The 22612-nt window shown below is 38.6% G+C and overlaps 1 protein-coding gene across 1 annotated transcript in view; it reads left to right on the top strand.

Annotated features, from left to right (window-relative positions):
- The window catches only part of LOC121419950 (serine/threonine-protein kinase SIK2-like), a 60704-nt gene that overhangs the window by 23805 nt on the left and 14287 nt on the right, over window positions 1-22612 (top strand). The window contains exons 4-5 of the mRNA XM_041614445.1: window positions 4723-4838; window positions 8553-8723. Of these exons, the coding sequence (XP_041470379.1) occupies window positions 4723-4838; window positions 8553-8723 (287 nt within the window). The remainder of the gene's footprint in view (window positions 1-4722; window positions 4839-8552; window positions 8724-22612) is intronic.

The raw sequence follows: 22612 nt of genomic DNA, 5'->3' as shown, positions 1-22612 counted from the left end.
TGTAGGCCCTATTCACATCGTGCTACAATTTATTCACAGTGTGTTCACATTTTGTTCCCATTGTGTTTTCTGTGTCTTCAGGCTTCAGCTTGTACACACATTGTGTTTACAGTGTATTCACATCATGTTCATAGTGTGTTCACACATTTAAATGCTTACATTTAACACTGTGAAAATAATTCCACACTGGGCACCTCTTTGGCGTGAGTATTCGCAGTGTGTTCACATAGTGTTGAATTTTGTGTGTTCGCGGTGTATTCATTGTGTGTCTACACTGTAGATTTGTGTATCAGCAATTTAGCATACTATGTGAAGATGGGATTCACTCTGTTAATAGATGATAATGGTAATATGCAACATTCATATCGCGCAATAATAGGAATGTGTCTAAGTGCTGCATACTCTTACCCTAGCTTTAGCACTGCATCCCTGCATCACTGCATTGGTCATTCAAGGAATTCCTTCCTACCGGGTACCCTTTTACTACACCTGGGTGGAGAGTGGCAAATATGTAGATAAACACCTTGCCAAACGACGCGAGTGCTGCGATGGGATTTGAACCCCGGTCCTTGTGATCCAAAGTCCGGAGACTTATCCACACTGAGCCTTAATCCACCTACAAGGATTAACCTCAACAGTGTGAAGATAGTTTTACACTGTTGACACCTTTGGCGTGAATATTCACATAGTGTGGACTTTGTGAAAATGTGATGCACACTGTTCAATTTGAGCACCTTCATGGTATGGAGGTGATTTCACACTCTATACCACAGTGTGGGCAAACTGTGGGACACTATGCAACAGGATAGCAATATGGGCCCCAGATGAAATGGTTGCTTGACCTAATTTCACAAGAAGAACCTCTGATGGGGGCCTGGGGGGCCAGTCAAATATATTGCTGTACACACACATGTCCAAGAAATTTCCAAGAAACACCCCAGAAACAAGTTTTTCTCTGTGTGCAAAATAACCCCCTAAGCAAGTTTTTCGTGGGCTTTATTTACACATTTTGGCCCCTAAACAAGATGTGGCCAAAATATGACCTCGGGGGGGGGGAACATACCCTAACCATGTTTGGCTAGTCTTAAAAAAAGCTTTGGGGAAACCTTTAATACGTTTGACCCCGCGATTGAACATTGACCATTCTTTCAAAACCACCCTTTTTTTGAAAATGGGTGTTTTTAATACCCTTAACGAGTCCACGCCTGGACCGCATCCAAAACTGAAAAAAACTCGATTTTTTTGTCATGTGTGTGTACAGCAATATATCTGACTGCCCCCCCCCCCCTGGGATTGGGGCAGGTTTTATTGTTTTAATCCCATATTGCTGGGACACAGAAGCAAATAATGAACTGTATAAATAAGCCCTTTTCATGTATAGGCCTACATTTAGGGCATACATACATGTACAATATAGGCTGTGGACATTGTGATTGCTATCGTACAGGTGTTACCATTAATGACCATCAAGTTCAACTCAAACCTGAAGCATTGCATCGTATGTAGTTTGAACTCTGGTATATTATCTCACTAAATTGGCCTTATGAAAATGAAATATCACATAATATCACTGTGCCTGATTAACCTGTGTAGTGCACTGAATACAAGCAGCGTTTGAGGTCATTTATTAGTCTCAACACCTTAACTCCAATAGCATTGCATCAAAGGGGTGTGGGGTAGTCTTTGATATTAAACTCCATTGTAGGTTTAATGCAATAATGCTGAACATGAATTAATAATATTCAGTTTTTACCAATAATATGTAGGCTTGTATGTACACACGGAGCAAGACACTGGTCGTAGAAGTGTACCAACAGTCACATAATTCATGAACTGCTTTCTAAAATGTCTAAAACTTAGAACCATGCAGGCCGATAAATTGATTTAATTGGGGCTAATTATGTATTCACGAGCCTGAGGTCATATCTAAGGCTACCTTGGACAAGATTTCCACCAACTTTGGGTTGTGGGGGTGTTTCATTGTGCTTTACCAAACTATGGTATAAAAAAAACGCTGTTCAATGCAAAAAGGGAAACTTGATGATTCCACACTAAGGTACCCTGTAGTGAAATAAACCAGAGAAGACAGTTTGTTTTTCCTATCATGGTACTGCCTTTATTCTTCCTACACTGGACACCGTAGAGCTAAAGGTCTCCTAGCAGTGATACAAGTCTGCAAATATGTTTTGAAGACCCCTTGCAAAGTTGCCTTCCAGGGTTGTGTATTTGAACTCATGCTCGACTGTGACGTTTGTACACACTGAATGAAGGTTTCCCTGCATACCATGGCTCAGCTACTATGCAGAGCTCCATGCTCATACATGTACCTAGTTTAAATGACATAGGCCTACATGTATACCTTCAAAAGCCTAAAATCTAACAATTCTAGCAGTAGATATTAGATTTATCAGACATGAAATGCCTCGGTCCAGCTCAAATGGTGCCAGTGGCATTATTCTGCAATCCTGCCTTATTATGGGTGAATATCCTGATTCCTGCATGACCTGTTGTACGACATTTTTCTTCATGTTAATAATTACATTGAAAATCAAGATAACCAGGAACCCATGCCTCTAAACATCTGGTTACATGTATATTGTATTCTAAAAGGGAAATTAAAGATGCAGAAACGTGCAACTTCCTAGGAAAATCAACTGAATTTTAAATTGTTGAAATCCCACAGGGATGTCTTTTAGGACCTTCTGGAAGACCCCCTGCAAAGAGGCTAACCAGGTATACTGGTGGCTCGAGTTACTGGGCTGGCTGTGGCATGTATGGATGAGGGGTATAACGTTTGCCCCACATTGCGTGCAGGCTCTTCTTTGGTTACAACGTTAATGTTAATTGACGCACGCTAGAAGGTGGTTGGAATTCCTTCCAAGTCAACGCTCCCATACTCTCTCGGGACAAGTCATTTCTATCTATCTATCTATCTATCTATCTATCTCTCTCTATGTCTGTCTGTCTGTCTGTCTGTCTGTCTATCTATCTTTCAAACAATCTGTATTTAGTGTACAACTTATCTTTCTGTGTATACAGAAAATTTTGGCTAATTTCTAGCTTTCCATCATATGATTCTATATTTCAATAAATCTCACCACATAAATCTCTCTGTAGGTCAGAGCTTGAATATTTATATTTTGTAAACAAAAGTTTGTTTAACTTGTCTACATATTTAAAACCTCTGTCTCTGTCTATTCCATCTGTCTCTGATTGTCTTTCTCCGTCTCTCAATGTTTCTAATATCTATGTCTCCGTCTGTGTGAATGTGTGTGTGTGTCTCTCTCTCTTTATCTTTCCTTCTCTCCCTCTATTCCCAGTCTTTCTGTCTCTATCTAACTCTCTAACTCTCTCTCTCTCCAGTCTTGCTCTTTATCTCCCCATCCCGCCCTCATCTCTCCTTATCTATCCAATCACTGTACATAATAAATCCTTTTGCCTGTCATCTCTGTCTCCTCCCCCTCCCCCTCTCTCTTTCTTTCTCTGTCTTCATCCATTACCCTTCCCTGTCATTCCTAACAATCACTTAGCACTGACACCTTCCACAAATCTGACCTTTAACGACCTTTTGTCCTCATTTGAGGTCAACTTTGGGACATTCCATTGCCTAGTTTAGTGGGCAGCCTACAAGGCCAGTTGCATAATTCACTCTGGCATACAGCCAGACACAGCTGGTTGCTTTTGCTTGTAAACACAATTTATTATGCATTAGACAAATGATGCATATTCATGAGAGGGATGAATATTCATGAACTGTGGATGCCCAGTGCACAACCAATAAGGGTGTATAACTCAATTTACAAATAGAAGCTGTATCCAGATTAGCTACATTTAGGATTATTACTTTGATCATTTTTGTTGAAGATCCATCATAATTTGTATACATGTATATGTTACAAGTGTGGTAACTAATAAAAATCAAGGAAAAATTCAATTAGGGTGAGGAGATGAATTTCAAAATAAAAAAATAGGCCTATATTTTAAAGGTTAAATCTTCAGCAGGGGATAATTTGACATCTCAAGTTTTAGTAGCATTTCTGGTTGTTGGAAAAAAATCTTTCAACTATGTTCTGTACAGACCAATGTAAAAGAAAACTGCTACAGAAAGGAATATTTGTGTAGCATTAAAAAAAAAATGTAACGAATGTACAGGTACATGTAATTAAACTCAAATAAATAATTATAGGCAATTATATGCCACACCTCTACAGAATAAGTCTGTAAGCATCATTTTATTGACCCCCGTTCCCCACCCAATAACATGTTTTTTCATGGTTCTTTCCTCAATTAAACAATGTCGTTCCTTTTTAAAATTTTTAATTTACTTCAATTCTATATTAAACCTTGTTTTACAATAGGTCTGTATTATTCATATTGTCCATTTAATCACATTTTATTCTCCTTCAATATTATGTTTGTTAACAGCTATTCACTAGCTTTGTAAATGTTAGGTCCTTCAATGTTATGTTTGTTAACAGCTATTCACTAGCTTTGTAAGTGTTAGGTAATCAAGAACTTACAATTGTTGATTTAACATTAATTACATGAACTTTTCCTTTCATATACTTCTTCTTTAGTCCCTTGAATTGAAAATTTTGAAATGTCTTGTCTGTCTGTCTGCCTGCCTGTCTGTCTGTCTGTCTGTCTGCCTGTCTCCTGTCTATTATCTATCTATCTATCTATCTTTGACTAATATTTTCATTTTTATACTTTATCATACAGATTACTTAGACACACATGGCCGGATGTCAGAGAAGGAAGCGAAGAAGAAATTCATGCAAATCATCTCCGCCGTCGAATACTGCCACAAACGGCATGTTGTGCACCGTGACCTCAAGGTAAGTTACCATGGCAACCAAATGCCTGGCCACATAGCAACCAAGGTAGGAACAGAAGGCAAATAAATGGAAAGAGAGAGAGAGAGATGAGAAATGAGGGGATTACTTGATCATGTAATCGCTCTTTGCGATAAAATAACTGATGGCAAGTTAGGCTTCATAGCAACTGAGGTGGGAACCGCGGGCAAATAAACGGAGGGAGAGACAGACTGAGAGAGGGAGAGAGAGTCAGACAGACAGAAAAAAACAACAAAAATACAGAGGGGGGAGGGGCGATGCCTTGATCATGTAATCTCTCTTCGCGATTAAATAAACCGATAACCAGTTTATTCTCCATTGTGATATTCACTGCCATTGACTAAACTTTTGCTTCCTTGCAAATCAGTTTAAACCCTGCATAGTGCACCTGCATGATAACCCTGGAATTGTAAATAAGAAATTAAGCACAATTTGCTTAAAAATTTCCTCAGATTTCTCTAACTATAATAACCATTGATTACGAGTTTGAAGTATTAATTATTGTGCATGCATGTACATGCATATGTAAATATTCAATCTCCTGACTTCCAAGACAGTTCATTGATACACACCTCATTACGAATGTGGTGAAATTAGAAGGAATCTCCCCAAATTCAATTCACACCCTAAAAACAGTTATCACAATGTGGATGTAACATATCAATGTGTTTCACAAGGGTACAGTAGCTCCCATTTGTGAAGAATGTGAACAAATTCAAGTTTTCTCCATGTTATTTAAAAAAAAAGGTATTTAAGGATGCCCACTAAAGTTGATTTTCAGGTGCCCTGACATTCACATTTTGGCACGTAAGACATGAAATATCCGGGCCAAATTCATATTATATGAGGTAGGGGGGGGGGGGGCGGTTGAGAAGGAAAATTGGAGAGAAAAAGAGAAAGAAAAGGAAGAGAGATAGGGATGGACAAGTAGAGGTAGAGAGGGGAAGGAAGAGAGATAAGAAAAGATAGAGGGGGAAAGGGATGGAGAATGAGACAGAGGGTTGTAGCAACACGAGAGGAAGAGAAATACTAAATGGAAGAAGAGAATAGAGGAGAAGAGGGAGAGAAATAGAAGAAAAGAAGAGAAGAGAGGTGAGACAGAGAGAAAGAGAGAGAGAGAAGATGCAGCAGCAAGGAAGATAGAGATTGTCAATAGCAACGTGCAGAAATCATATCACACGTGCCAATAGCCTCACGATGGCTGCCATTGACGTCAGAATGGCAGGTACGTTAGCAACCAGGCCTTGCCTTTTGTCGTGGCGTGAAAGCGCTGGCCTAATTACCAGGCAGGCATTTTATTCTCCGTCCCTCCCTCTCTCTCCCTCTCTCACTACTTCTATCTGTCTCTTTACTCTCTGTCTTTCTGCTGGGTATATATGCTGTGTAGGCTGTTCAGAATCGTTCTTTATCTTGCTTTTGAACGTTTAGTTTTCAAAGCTCCTCTGAACACGGGTTCCCTGTTTTCTTTCTATAACCCTTCATTTGGAGTTTGTTTTTATTTTCCAATGTCTTACCCTTGATGATTTTAAGACAATCGCAAGGGTCTGTTTCCTTCTACCAGCTCCTTCAGTAAATATAGACTTGAAACTTAATTACATGTAGGCCTATATTCTCACATTCCATTTTAGGGCATGTTTCCCCAGCTGTGAACGATCCTATTGCACCCCTTCCCTCTCCCCTTTCCTCCTCTCACCCCCCCCCCTCTCTCTCTCTCTTTTCCTTTTCCCTTTTCATAGTCTGGAAATTAATATTTGTCAGGTATGTAGGCCAAGCAAATCAACATGGACACCATTATGCATCCGCAACATCCATATTGTTCACACATGCTTCCAAACTTAGCACACCAGTGCCCGACCCTCCCCTCTATCTTCCACTTCCCTACCCATGGTCCTGCGAGCTGGATGTTAGAAAACTGCTATGCCCCCTTCCAATCCTATGTTACTGATAATTGAATTCCCCACTCCTGCTGTGGTCTATGGCAACCATTTCTCACACCATCTCCACCCCGTCCGACACAGTTTCCCCACCCAATCTGGCACCATTTCCCCTCCCTTTCTCCTCACTCATCCTACCCACCCCAGCCCTTCCCTCACCAACCCCTCCCCCTCATCCTCTCATACCCCTCCCCAATCCTTGAGCCATTCTTAAATAATGCTCTCCAACTCTACAAACGACTCCAAGTTGTTGAATAAGTGCGCTGTACATGTACATACGTTTTCACACCAGACACACATCCTGGAGGGTTTCATGAACAGATTTATCAGTAATTTCCACTGACCAATTAGCTCCCAGCCATTCCGAGGCCAAGCTTTCCAGAAGCTTTTAACAAGACTCAATGAAAAACAATACTTCTCATGTGATCCCAAAACATGTGTACATGTGTCTCACACTTAAACTCATACATAAACCATTGCATTAGATCTCTGGATAATTTTAGTTTCTGGCCTGTATGCGCTAGTGCAAATACCAGGAGATGTCAATGAAAATGAACTCAGTATGTTACGGGAAATCATTTCTCAGGTAAAAAAAAATCAACCATTATTACTGACGAGTGGACCATATCAGGCACCTTTATGAATGATTAAAATCATCATTATCATCACCATTAGAATAATCATCACCATCTCCACCACCACCAGCATCATCATTGTCATTATCATGTTGTTAGTGATGATGATCGATGATGATGATGATGATGATGATGATGATGGTAATGAAAAAAGACAAAAGACATCCGCAATAACAATGGTAATGATAATGAATGGTAATTATATAATGATGTTAATATTGTTAATATTGATGATGGTGATGATGGTGATGATGATGATGATGATGATTATGATGATGATGATGATGGTGCTGATGATGGTGATTGAAGCTGATGATACTGATACTGCTAATGATATCGAAAACACCATCAATAACGGCACCATCAACTAAACACCAACCCTACCATACCTTAACAATCATGAATGGCTTCCATATACCATACCATGACATTATTGGGCGAGGTGCCTGTACAATGAGGGGGATGTACTCCACCTTGTAGAAATCAATTCCACATTTCCGGAGGCAGTAGGTGGTAATCTAGTTAGCTGTGAACTGATCTGCTCATAACTATGGTCTTTCTGGCTTTCTTTCTGTCAAGGGTTAGTGTGTACTTTAATGGCAAGTGCATCAAAATGCATTGAAGGTAATTTTTTTTAGATGCATTTACAGGTAAGGTGGAGGCGAAATTGTGTCCCAACCCAAACCTCTTTCTATATCATTGGGATACACATTAGTACCCCTCGTTTGAAATGGGAAGGATATGATGAAATGTGAATGAATGTAGCTCAGAATATTGTACATGTACGAAGGTGTTTGCTCCTCCTGGCAGGCAGACAGACAGAATATGAAGATTGTGGTTACATTTTATTGTTATATCTGAAGAATGAAATTTGGAGAAAAAAAAAGAAATCTGAAAATTGAAATGTGAATTGAAAAGCGAAAATTTTGATGTTGCTCATTGGAAAGGACTGTCTAATTAGTAATTAAAAAATGTATTTTCTCAGTGAACAAGTGCAAACTCACTGATTACAGAAAGTGCACTGTATGAATAACATTTTGTTAATGTATCAAGAAATTTGTATACAAATGAAATATCATAATATCTTAAAAACAATTTTTCATCCTGATCTGTGTCTGCATTTCTAGGCTGAAAACCTCCTCCTCGATGGAAACATGAACATCAAGATAGCGGACTTTGGTTTCAGTAATTTCTTCACTCCTGGCGAGCACCTGGCAACGTGGTGCGGCAGTCCGCCGTATGCTGCCCCAGAAGTCTTTGAGGGACAGAAGTATGACGGACCTCAACTGGACATTTGGGTGAGTTAGTATGATAATAACAGGGTCGTTGGTTCGAATCCCAGCCATGGCATAATTTTTCCTTCAGCAAGAAATTTATCCACATTGTGCTGCACTCTACCCAGGTGAGGTGAATGAGTACCTGGCAGGATTAATTCCTTGAATACGTGAGCACTGAAAGGCAGCTCGAGCTAAAGCCGGGGTAATAATGGTAATAGCAACGCGCTTTGAAATAGAATATTTCTAGATAGATGGCGCTATATAAATGCCTATTATTGGTAATGATGATGATATTGATTATGGTAATGTGATAATAATAATAGTAATGATATAAATTATTTATGATGATGATGAGGATGATGATAATGAGATGTCGCAATAACAGTTTGCTTTATCGGGAGACAACAGATCAACTCCTTTAGCGATAATGCTAATGATAATGAGAGTAATAGTAATGATAGTAGTAATAATAATAAGAATGATAATGGTAATAATAATGGTATGAGGAATAATGATAATACTAATAATAATGATAATAATAAGATAGGGTATTTATATTGCCCACATATCCACCTTGTTAGGTGCTCAAGGCACTCCTATATTACCCGGCTAAGCTAGGTGTTCGGAGCGCACACAGCTTCTAAAGGAATTACTTCCTACCGGTACCCATTTACCTCACCTGGGTTGAGTGCAGCACATTGTGGATCAGTTTCTTGCTGAAGGAAATCACGCCATGGCTGGGATTCGAACCCAAGACCCTCCGCTTCAAAGTCCAGAGACTAATCCACTGGGCCACAACGCTCCACTAATAAAAATGATAATTATAATAATAATGATAATCATCATGATCAACATCATCATCATCATAAAAATACTTATTTACCAAAGGCAGCAACTGCATCTCTAACAAACTCTTCTCTCTGTGGTCTCTGCTCTCACAGAAATACATAGCTAACGACAGCTAGTAACTAAATAACGAACGAATGAATGAATGAATGAACTATGAACTATCTATCTTATGGCTTGCCAGTGAATAGCTTATTAAGCTTGTAATCGAATTGCAGAGAAATAAGCAATTTTTTAGTAAGCATTTTCTGTTGGAGAAAATATCAGGTACAGAAACTTGAACAAAGCCCTTGGAAAAGAGGGAAACAAATTTTACATTTCCATGGTTTTTGCAAAACTGGGTAGAATTTTGTGATGGTTACAACAAAAACATCCAACCCTTTGTTCTTAAAAACATTGACAGAACCATGAGTCTTCCCTCAATTAGTCTTGTGTACCAGGTGAGTCACTGCTAACAGCGAACCATATAAACAAACACACAATGCACAGTGATTCATCAGCATCATTGTCAAAACACCTGGAGTGCAAGTCTAACTGATGCTGGGTATCAATGTAGGGTGAATCATTAATGGTGATGCATGGTTTGTAATGATTGTGACAGATTCTGTGACATATAGGCGAGTAATGCCCTAGTCACACCCACAGAATTGACTCCAAACCGACCGATGGTATGCCATTGGTAATAATGTAATAGCTCTTGTTGGTATGGCTTTTTTTTCAATGGTATGACTGCAGCAGATGAATTTCTTCAGCATTAAGTGACAAATATTTGTATCCACTTTATTTTTGTGGAGTGGAATTTGACTAAAGGCCTGGGCCTGTATTCCATAAACAAGATATTAAAGTGTTTTGCTTAAGTTTGAGGAATTTGTTGTAGCATTTTGCTTGTCTAAGAAATCTTCCCTAACAATATTCAATAAATTTCGAGACATTCGAGTCAGACGATATGGCTAAGGCAAAGTCTCAAATTCTTTGACATCACGAGAAAATTGCTACGTCACACAACTTTTGTCGCGAACGTAACAGCTGCTCTGCGGTAAAAGTCTATGCATTTTATGTGTTAAAGCAAAACTCGCATAACAATATCAAGATGGAGGCTGAGAAAAAAAGGATGGCCAATTTCACTGAAGGAGAGAAAATTATGCTGATAGCAGAAATAATAAAAAGGGAAGAGATATTGAGACCCAAGCTTAATTTACGTATCACGTTACAGGATAAGGAAAAAGCGTGGGCCGAAATTGCCTTAAAACTAAAACAATTAAGACATCTCACAACTCCCTTAAAGTTAGGGCTAAATTCTTAGCCATGTTGCATTTAATACTCTGTAGTTTTAAGAAAAGTTACTTAGCCATTCATCCTATATCTGTCTTAGTCGCGCAAAAACTCTTAGCCAAATTCTTAGACAAAATTCTTGGCCAATTCTTTATGGAATACGCGTTATGGCTAAGAATATTTTTTAGACAGAAAATAAGAAAAATGCTTAGATTTCTTACTTAAGCATGCTCATCTGGTTAATGGAATACGGGCCCTGGTCCCACTGAACTTGTGGATGCAGAGAGGATTTAAAACGGAAAAGAATCTTGCCATCCATTGGAAACGTTATGTATCCTTTGTATACTTTTTGCATACGTCTTTCATAGGGTCTATATCCATCGAGCATCTGTCCGCTGTGATTTCATTGTTCGCCCATTTTGTCCATTGTCTGGAGCGGATGAAAACAGATGGCGCCACCCCAAAATTTTGCTTGTCCTCTGTATCCGTTATACGTTTTGTGTCCGTCGGACCAGGCCTTAAGAATGGTGTTAGCAATAAGTCGGATGTTTTCTATATTATCGTCAGTTTGGGAAATATTATTCAACAAGTACTTTCCTACCAAGCTTTCTTATACTATGGCCCAATATGGGAAATCTACAGGATTCTATGTGCATTTGATCAACATGAATCAGAAATTTAGTATCATTTTCATCGAGCTGATTCCAGTAGTTTGCTAATATATGTGATTCATAGGGCAATTTTATATTTATGATGAACATCTTAATTTCTATGCTGCATTACCAAATATATGAGGCATGTGCAAAGACATGATAGAGAGAGAAAGAGAGGGGGTGGGGCTAGCATTTTAAAGCATATAGACTGAGCAAGAAAAGGGAATGAAAGGAGTGCAAAAGGCAAACAATGTACATGTAGACAACAAGATTCAGAGACATAGTTATTTATCCATGTTAAATTTACTTGATTCTTTATGTTCTATAAGGTCAACCGATGAATATTTTTTTCTTATTGTACATGAAATCGTCACACCGTCACCCCGTCACGTGGCCAACTTCTCTCACTGCTTGACAATTTGTGCGATGTGTCGTCGAGGATTGTCCGTTTTCCGGGAAAGCAAAGATTGATTATGATCGAGGGCAAGGAAACCTGGAGAGAGATGAAAAAAAATGTTCTCACTTGAAGAGGCTCTTCAGGTTGATTAAATTCTGAGTTTGACGATGCTCCGTAATTTTCCCCAGCTCTTATGTTGTCTATTGATTTAGTAAAAATAGGGCATTGATATATTTGCTCCCTTAGAGCTGTAACATGGCAAAGCGCATCTGTAGACAAAAAAAAATATCACAATTACTTTTCATGGTCAGATAAATTGTGAATTTTTAAAATATCATATAAGACACCAAAAGGAGTGAAAATGAGAAAGTACTATTTTATTGGATGGTAATCAACCCATGGCCTACAGGGAAAAGGGTGATCCATGCACAAACTGTAAAAGGGAATTGCAGAGTTCAAACACAATGCTTACAAGCAAAAAAAAGAAGAAAAAAAATCACTTATATTACCTACACATTACCCTTTTGCACAATTGGATTGGGCATGTCGGTCAAGTATATTATCAATGGCAATTGGAGACTAATGTTATCAGTTCCTGAAACTCAGTTGATCAATTGGTTCAAGGATAATTTTATATTGATCACAAATTTGATGAAATTAGGGCATGCTCAAAATGTTGTGTAAAGGTTGAAGGATGTTAACCTCATTTTGTATAATTGGTGTTCATGTAAATTTCACATTTATAAATGTTTATTTGTTCAGGTTGGCGTCTATGTAAATGAAGGCCTATAGTTAGAAATCTTCTGTGAGGGGGGATTCCTGCTCCAAAGTATGTAGTGTCAAACAGTGTTCACAGTTTTTCACAGTGTGTTCAAAGTGTGTTCTCAGTTTTTCTCAGTGTGTTCACAGTTTGTTCACAGTGTGTTCTCAGTGTGTTTTCTGTGTGTTCACAGTGTGTTCATAGTGTGTTCACAGTGTGTTCACAGTTCGTTCACAGTGTGTTCTCAGTGTGTTTTCTGTGTGTTCACAGTGTGTTCACAGTTCGTTCACAGTGTGTTCTCAGTGTGTTTTCTGTGTGTTCACAGTTCGTTCACAGTGTGTTCACAGAGTGCTCTCTGTGTGTTCACATCGTGTACTCAGTGTGTTCTCAGTGTGTGTGTTCACAGTATGTTCTCAGTGTGTTCACAATGTGTCCACATTGTGGTCACAGTGTGTTCAAAGTGTTTAAGTGTGTGTTCACTGTGTGTTTATAGTGTGCCCACAGTGTGTTCCTAATGTGTTTCACAGTGTTAAAGCTTTAAGTAAATACATGTAGTGTGGAGATAAAACACACTGCAGACATGTCTTCATTATTCCACATTCACATTGTGTTGTTGCCAATATCAGACTACATGTATATCAAAAGGAAAATGTGATTCACACATGTGGTTAAAATGTTCATATTTACTAGTGATAATAATTTCACATTGTGACACACTATTGACACACACTTTGGACACTAATGGACACTGCCCTATCAAGCAGGGGTTTTACAATATTGTAGATGTGAAAACATCTGAAGAAGCATCAGAAAAAGCTGGGAAAGAAGGAAAATTATAGAAAAAAAAAGACAGAGAGAGGCTTCAGGAACTTGTTATGTACAGTACTTCAAGAAACAAGCTACTCTGTATTTCTCCCTTGGCCTTAAAAGAAAACCATTACAGAGGTTAATCACCAGAAGAAATTTTGTGAGCAACATGAAGCCAACAAAAAATCCAAAGTAAAAAAAAAAGAACAACCAGAAAAAATGCTGGAAGAGAGAAGGGTGCGAGCCTCGTCGATGATGTCGCCCTCTGACATTTGCGAGGGTTTGTTCAGGTTGGAAAGTGCTGGATAGGGGGAAATCAATAACTCAGGCGCCTTCTGTGAATATCAGTCCATACCAAATGCACAATATGATTACTGGCTGTAGTCTGTGGATTCAGACACCTTGTTGGTTTTTACACCTGGCAGTGAGTCTGAACTTCAAGTCCACAATGACTTCCTCTCCCATTGACAAAGCATGGAGATTCTGCTGTCGTTTGATAGTCTTCTCCCATATCCAGTGATTGAGAAAGTTGACTCATCTAGGCTTAAACATCTGTGGAATTACAGCATTTCTCCTAGCTAGTAGACTAGCCTTCTCCAGTAGTTTAGGATTACATAATGCTCGGTTTGACTTTCGAGTGTTACATCACAGTGTTAATTGCACTCTGTGTGAATTAACAGGAATGCAATAGATAATTACATGTTGTCATAGTAGTTCAAGAAAAACAAGAAACAATGTTTTTCGGAACATGAGACATTTCTTTATATGTAAGAGAGTGGGGGGGGGGGGGGGTAGTTGCAATATCAGGAGAGTTAGGTGGTTTGGAATGGAATACAATAGGTGGTTTCAAACCGCCTCGATCACAAGAATCCCCGTTAAATTACGAGAACTTTTTAAGGCTAAAAAATACCCGTTAATTATTCCTGCATTCACACCGCCCCGAAACACATCCTTCGGGATAAGTTCCCGAAGTTACGAGCATGCGCAAGTGTGGTCTGATAAGCAGGCAAGGCGCGAGATTCAAAATCACTAGCCCAGCAGCCACCCACGCTGCCGCGCCCAACGACACTCTGGGCTAAAAGTTCCCGTAATTTGCTTTCACATTGCCAAAATACCTGCGACCTTGGAAAAATCCCCACGAAAGTTCTCGTAATTTCGCCAAGTACCTACTATTTAGCGGGTATTTTCTTTCGGGGAAATTACGCGTAATTTGCTTTCACATTACCAAAATACCTGGTATTTTCTGATCGGGGTAAATTTCCCGATCAGAGAATACCTGGAACTGGCGAACTTCGAGGCGGTCTGAAACCACCTAATGATTATGACATGACCAAAGTAATGTCCACAGTTGAATAAAATCAATCATGATTGTGTAAGCGCTTAAAATGGGAGTGAGAGAGAGAGAGTGACAAAATATTTCCCATGCACTTCCCACTCCCTCTTCCCCTCTCTATATTTAATTTTGAATAGAGGGTAATCAGCTTTGATTAGCAGCATTATCAATATAATTTATAGATCTACATGCATGCCACACTCAATTTTTTCAGTTCCCCTCTACAAGATCACATGAATTGTTAAATAAAACAATATGTTCATAACATTGATTGTTTAATATTGATTGAATTTGTTATATTGATTTTTTATTTTTATTCTTTAAAATCATCTGCTTTTTATGGGAAGTATTGAACACATGGCATTGAAAATATCACATGCATCAATATTGCACAGTACCCGGTATATTAATACCCCCCCCTGATCAATTATCCATGAAAACTGCCACTCAGATCGTCAAATATTGGATGTCAGCTGCGCCGCGCTGACTCCACAGGACGCTATCTTTCTTCCTATCTGAGGGGATTTCATGCGGTAAGATATGCTACTTTCATTTTGGAGGGATCCTAAACTGCGTTACGGGAAGCATTTCATCAGGATTGTCCAGCCAGCCAGCCAGTGCCTGGATCCTGTGACGTAAGCTGCGTAGTTTTGATGACATCATTGTTCGTTATCATGGCCTGTTTCCTGAGGGAGGGAGGGGGAAAGGGGGGGGGTGTCGTTGGTAGGTTGATTTGATCGTGACGCAGAGTATCTGATTCAGGATAAGATCCTTCTTTGGCGTGGAATGACTCAGGTCAAATCAGGATCTGCAATTTAGAAGTTTGCATAGTCCCATGTAGTCCAAATTTTGTTTGCAATATTGGGGCAGTTATTGTATTATAATTAGTTAATCAACACAAGTTGTGTTTGCAGTATGGTTTTGGTTTGATATTAAGTAGGCCCACCGTGATTTACTCAGATTTTGAAAGACATCTAGTTACAGGGGCGCTTAAAAGAATTTCGAATCAAAATAACAAATTCTGTCATCGATTGCTTGAAAGTATCTAATCAAATTAGAGTAGAATAGGTTTAGAGTTTCTGTATAGATCAATGTTTTTGCTACCCAGGATAACCTTACATTCAAAACGAGGACATTAAAATGAAAACAACTTTGGGTAATAAATGACTATAACATTTTCAGTTATTGCTTTTCCATTATTCATAGCAGTTTCCATAAAGGGAGCACAAAATCAAAGATTTGTTGTTCGTTCTCCTTTACATGACCTGCTCTGCCATTCATTTCTTGTTTACGGCAGACAGAGCAAATGGCATTTGTTGCACTGAAGAAAGATTGACAAATATCCACATCTCTTTCTGTCTGTCCATCTGTCGCTACTGTCTGTCTCTCTGTCTCCTATGTCATTCACTGGGAAGGGAGAGAGAGAGCGATGGAAAGAGGGGAAGATGGGGACAAGAACGAGAATGATTAGAGTGAGAGGATAGAGGAAGAGAGTGAGAGAGAGGCAAGTAGGGAGAATGAAGTTGAGAGAAAAGTGGAAGCAGAATGTGAGTCCGAGCAGAGGACCAAAGAATATGAAGAGCTAAGAAGAAAGAGGGGTTGAGGAACAGACAGGGGAAAGAAGAAACGTTTAAAGGGGAAGTTCACCCTGAAGAAAATTTTGTTGTAAAAATAGCAGAAAAAAAAAGTAAAAAAATTTGTGAAGGTTTGAGGAAAATCTGTTAAAGAGTAAGAAAGTTATTAGAGTTCAAAATTTTGGATTTGTGACGTCATAAACGAGCAGCTGCCCCATGTGTTATATAATATAAAATGTATGAATTTCAAATTTTGTATGGTTCCTGATGACTTAATTTTGTTTTCTTTTCATGATCGGGTGTGGAATGATTTGTCTATTGATATACAAAAGTTACAGTGAAAACCATTTTCAATTTTCTGAGAAAATGACATTTCATTTATTTTTTATCATTCGCTCTGTAGGAATGCTGCTCGCATATGACGTCACAAATCAAATAATTGAAATTCTAATAACTTTTTAATTATTTGATGAATTTTTCTCAAACCTTCGGCAATATTTTTTATTATTTTTTCTGCTATTTTTTCCAAATAAACTTTTTGTCAGGGTGAACTTCCCCTTTAAGATGAAGAGAGAAAGATAATGAGGCAGAAAGGGAGAGAAGAAGAGATAGTCGAGAGGGAGAAAGAAAAATAAAGAGAGGGATAAACTCAGAGAGCAAGATTAAGAATGGATGTAAGACCGAAAGGATGAAGAGAGCAAGGATGGAAGAGAGAAAAGATGGAAGAGAGAGAGAGGGGGAGAGATAGATAGAATGAAAGAAGAGAAAAAACAAAAGACACAAGCCGCACAGAAAGAGAAGAAGGAGGGAAAGCCGAAACTGGAGCGGGGTGACTAGACACTGCTGGCTGTTTTAAAACCACGGACAATGCGTCATCGAACGCAGGAGCTTATTGATTGAAAATCTCTCGCATTCTCCTCCGAGCCAAGGCAAGGCATTACGTATACCCGCATCCATCAAACTAGCCGTTCACCTCCTGGTAGGTCATCGCATCTCTCCAATTGAGTGCAGGACAAATCCTGCACTCAATTTCATGAATTTAAATGTGGCTCTTCTGATATACATGTAACAATTATCAAAGAATAATGTTAATGATTAGTGCGTTATGTCCCCTATTTCCTTTTCCCTACCTCTTTACAAGAAGACTTCTCTCCCTACATGAGAAATGAACTCGAAGACAATAATGGATCCAGCATAAAAGCGTGTAGTTTATTCCATTGTCTTTCAAACTTATTTGTAACATGGTAATTTAGACTTTTAATGTAAAAAAATTGGATGTAGACCGAGTAAACGGAATCCAATGATATTGATATCACTTGACACATGTGGGTGCTATCCGCATGTGACGTCACAAAGTTATGAATAAAAAAATCTGTAACTCTATATAATTTTTGATAGGTTTTTGCCAAACCATTAATAAGAAAAAACCATGCATGCTCCTCTCACATTTCTGTTGAGTGAAGCCAACTCCATGCCATTTGTTTACTTCTTTAGATACAGGAATAGATTTATAGGCCCTAATACCCCTTTTATAAACCCAATTATGCGGCTAATAGCAGCATAATTTGGTCTGGAGGACCAGAGTTATCCGCATTATTTTGATGCTGCTATTATCCGCATATAGCAGCATCGGGACGAGATTTTGACTTTATGAACGCATTTCCAAATAATGCGGATTATTGCCATGGTGCGGTCAGAAGGTCACCCTTTTCCAACACCACCGCATCGGAGGGAGCATGTCCAGTTTGTCATGCCGATTATCCGCCTTTTTTTAGGATGGGCGCTCGTAAAAATAGTGTGGATTATTTCGGAGTTTATGAACGCAATTTTTATTGAATTATCCGCATTACTCTTAGGCGGCTAATTGGAGGATGGGTTTATGAAAAGTGTATTAGCTTTTGAGGAAACATTGATATTGCTCCATGGGTGTAAAATACATGACACAATCCCCCCCCTCCCCCCGAACAATAGATTTGCTGCTTGAATTTACACGAGTACAGTATTATTTCCCATTTAAAAATATAAAAAAATAGAATCAACATTCCCACTTCCTGTAAAGTGGGAGCTCATAGCTTCGGTGATATCCCAGATGCAAATTTAAGAAGCTTGCCTTTGCTATCCACTCCCAATTAATTATATGCTAATTAAATATTCATTCTCATATGTATATGAATTCAAAAACTATTTCAACATCCTATTCATCCATGTAAACTTTAGCACAAGAACTGAAAACCCGATCACTGGGTTCCCCAAGCTAGACCTCTCCATTATTTTCCATCAGAAAATGTAGGCACACTTTTTTCACGGGAGGAAGGGGGCGGAGTATCATGGATAAGTACGTGTTTCTCCGCCGGATAATCTCACTCCAATGCCCCGGCCCCCACCCCCTCTACTTTTGTCAATCTGACATTTCTGCCATCTTCTCGCCCACCTCGCATGCCCTTTATCCCACTCGATTTACTCCAATTTTCTCCCCCTGCCCTTCTCCTATGAGTGACCATAAACGTCTAAAGGAAATGTCATTGGGTCAATTGCCCTACATACAAGTTGATAAATAGAATCCTTCCATATCTCATCCCATTGCTGCAGACATTTAATTGATATGTCTTGGGATGCCTTATTTTTCTCAGGCAAAATTAGGCCGTCTGGTCATGGAGGTGATTTCATTGGCTTTCTAAGTAGAAATTATTATTTATAAGTTGTGTAAGATTTTTAAGGCCCTAATATACTACGGACCATTTGATCATATCTCTCTCTTCAAATTGGCAATGCGTGTAGTTTGTACTGCTATATTTTCATAAAATGCTGTTTACTTTAAGGCATTGCATTCTTAAATCATGCGCAGGCATGTTTTACCTGTTTTATTGATCATACCTCCTTCTCTGGTGGAAGCACGTAATCCAATACATTTGAAATTTTATATGGATGTTTTAGAATATACTTGGGAAAGTATTTCAATATCAATACAAATGTTCAGGAAATTTTATTATTGAAAAGTTAAAAACACACAAATTAACATGCTGCGCCACATAAGATTTGAAGACAAGGATTTGAAAGTCTTTAAAATCTTATTGCCAAAATTGGAGACTTTTGAAATAATTGCTGATATTTTCCATGGCTTCAAACGCTAAAAAAGAGTCATGAGCTTAAGTTTACTTTAAATATTTATAAATTTTAGGGACTCTGCATGCATGGATAGAAAAAAATTGGAATTTGAATAAAATAACAAAAAGAAACCCACAGGGAAACAACTAGAGGATTATAAGATTAAATGAAATATATTTTTTTCTATGTTGAGTGATATTGGGAGTAAACCTACAAGGAGACTGATAAGAGTGCAAGAATCAAATTTGTCAAACATTTCTGTTATGTAAAAATCAATGAGATATTTGAGAACCTTGCTGATTCTATAAAAAATCCATTTCATTAATTATAGATCTAAAACGATGTAGGTTTTGCTTGTTTATTGCTCATTGTTTTCAACATTTCATTCTCGTATGTAAAAATGCTTGAAGATTCTGAAGTGTAGTTGTCACGTGTATCGTCATGACTCTCTTGCATAGATCTTGCGTGTGCACGGCTTACATTTACTCAGATTTGCTGTTTTCTGCCGGTTGTTTTTAATAATTTTTTTCTCTTGCATACTAATACTTGAAGATTCTTAAGTGTAGGTATGTCCTCAATTCTTGGAAATGGTCAAACTCATGGACGTGTGCATGTTGCGTCACGATAAAGCAAGTATTTCTTCTGTGTACTGTCTGTTTTCAGCCTTTTGTTTTCTTGTATGGAAAAATTCTTGAAGATTCTGAAGAGTCAGTAGGCCTCTTTGCACGTGAAAGTCAAGTGGATGTTCGTTGACCTCCCCATAGTCATGACATTCCTGCGTATCATGAGCAACGTCATGTTGACTCTTGCACGTTGCATTCCACATGGCATTATTAAAGACGAAAAGTCCTGTTTATTACATTTGATATTAAAAATCACCAGTGTAAAATCCTTTTGTGTGGGTTACCAAAGGAAGCATTTCCTTGATACCCTGTATGTGTGTGGGTAATTGCCAATTCGTCTATTGCCAACTCGTCCACTCATCACATGATCTACCTTCGTAGTCTAAGGCCATTCCGTCCAACATTTTGACTAACAACCATTCGGTCAAATACTCATTTGGTCCAGTAATCACTTAGTCTAAACACCAGCTTGTCTATGACCATTCCGTCCCATAACCAGTTGGTCTAATACATTGGTTGGTCTTATTCTTTTTCCCAATGAACACATAGTCCAATTAGACCAAATGTTGTATGGACTAAATCGCTATTGGATCAACTGGTAATTAGGTGAAATGGCGAGTGAACGGAATGGCAATATGATCATGTGGATAGTGGATGACCTGATGGTAGACCAAATGATAGTAGACAAGTTGGTAATTGGACAAATTGGCATTAGGCCATCTGAAAATTAATGTGTGTGTATGGCTTCAGTTAAGCAAAAAACCCTGTGTGTATGGCTGTAGGATTGTTTCCAGCATTTTTTCTCTTGTATAAAATGAATTCTTGCAGATTCTGAAGGTTGGTAGGCCCCTTTGAGGTTCACGTCCACGAGGTTGACCACGCAGAGACTGTCATTTGACCATCACTATGACTTGAGGACATATATCTGCAGTTAAAAATCTTCAAGTATAATTATGCAAGGGGGAAAAAAATGCTAAAAAAACAATGAGGGGAAAAAAAACAAGCATGGTCCATGGTTATACCATAAAGTTATTACAGAATAGCTCTATGGTTATACTAGTTACTATAGTTCTCAAGTACTTGTGTCAGTAGTATATATGGTAAGGATAGACCACTTTGGTGATTGACAGGTGTCAATCACAATGGTCAATCAATACTTGATGAATAGATTACTCCTCAACTTGGCAATGAATGGGACAGTCCTCCAAGTAGTGAATAGGATAATCTCCTACTTGATTAATCCCCTACTTGGTAATGAATGAGAAAAATCCTCTATTGTAATGAATGGGGTAATCTCCTACTTGACCGAATGGGTTATCTGGAGCTAATCTCCTACTTGTAACTGAATAGGACAAGTAATGAATAGGGTAATTTCCTCATCCCAAATGAATAGGACAAGTAATGAATAGGGTAATTTCCTCATCCCAGATGAATAGGGCCATCTCCTCCTCAATGAATGGGATAATCTCCTACTTGTTACTGAATAGGACAAGTTATGAATAGGGTAATATTAATTTTTTTAATTAGGTTTTTGTTGATTTTAATGAAGTCAAAGACGAAGAGTCATCGTTTATTTGTAATAATGGAAGAAGAAAATGAAATGTATTACAAGAAAGCATCATTCGTACTGTAATGAAGGGAATGGAATATTTTTTCAACACTGTCTGAGACAAAGCGGTCAAGTTGGAGATGGGGATTTTTTGTAATGTGTGGAGAGTAGGGATTGATGATGGGACAATATAATTAGGGTAGGGAGTTGGTCAAGTTCACTCTTTTGAGTGGGGTCTTGGATGCCGACAGGTCTTTGCCAAGCAGCCTCATCTTTGTTAGGTTTTGGATAAAGCTATTAAATAGTTTTCAAGACACCTGCAAGCAGCCACGTTGTAATTGGACAATTATGAATTAATGGTGACCTTGTGAAACACTTGGTTAAGGTGATCATAGGGATGCATCATTGATTAGTGGCCCTCGATGGTCATGAAGTTAGAGTAGAATAGTATTATTGGTTACACAGTAAACATAATTTCAGGGGGTCGCTTACATTTTAACATTCCTGTTTCCATGGTTTTATGCAGGATAGCCGTCACCCAATCGGTACGTCTCATTCCGCCATTTTGCCACTATTTTGGCGTTGCAGCATCTACGGCGAAACATCAGCATCGTCATTATCGTGGAGTTGTGGGGGGGGGGGGGGGTAATAAGAGAGTTTAGCTGGAATATACTTCATTCCCTCATATTATTCCAGCAGTGTGGCGTTGCGGCGTCTAACGGCGTCATGGGGTTGCGGTATATAGGAGGATCACAATTTACCATTTGGCAATGAGTTCGATGAAGTTTGGTGATTGAAGATATGATGTTAAATGTCGGTCCCAAATATATATCATAATTTCTCATAGATACATGTCTGTGAAAATTTATCACACACACACACACTCTAGCAGAAACAAACACTCTCTATTTATCGGATAGTGGGGGTTAACACTTCTTCCAATTGTTTGTCGCATGACCCTGTATGCCCCTCCGTTTATTATCAAAATCTT

Source organism: Lytechinus variegatus, chromosome 8, assembly GCF_018143015.1.
Source record: "Lytechinus variegatus isolate NC3 chromosome 8, Lvar_3.0, whole genome shotgun sequence".
NCBI lineage: Eukaryota > Metazoa > Echinodermata > Echinoidea > Temnopleuroida > Toxopneustidae > Lytechinus > Lytechinus variegatus.
The sequence above is the reverse complement of the archived record's forward strand: the minus strand, read 5'-3'. Positions and strand labels throughout refer to the sequence as shown.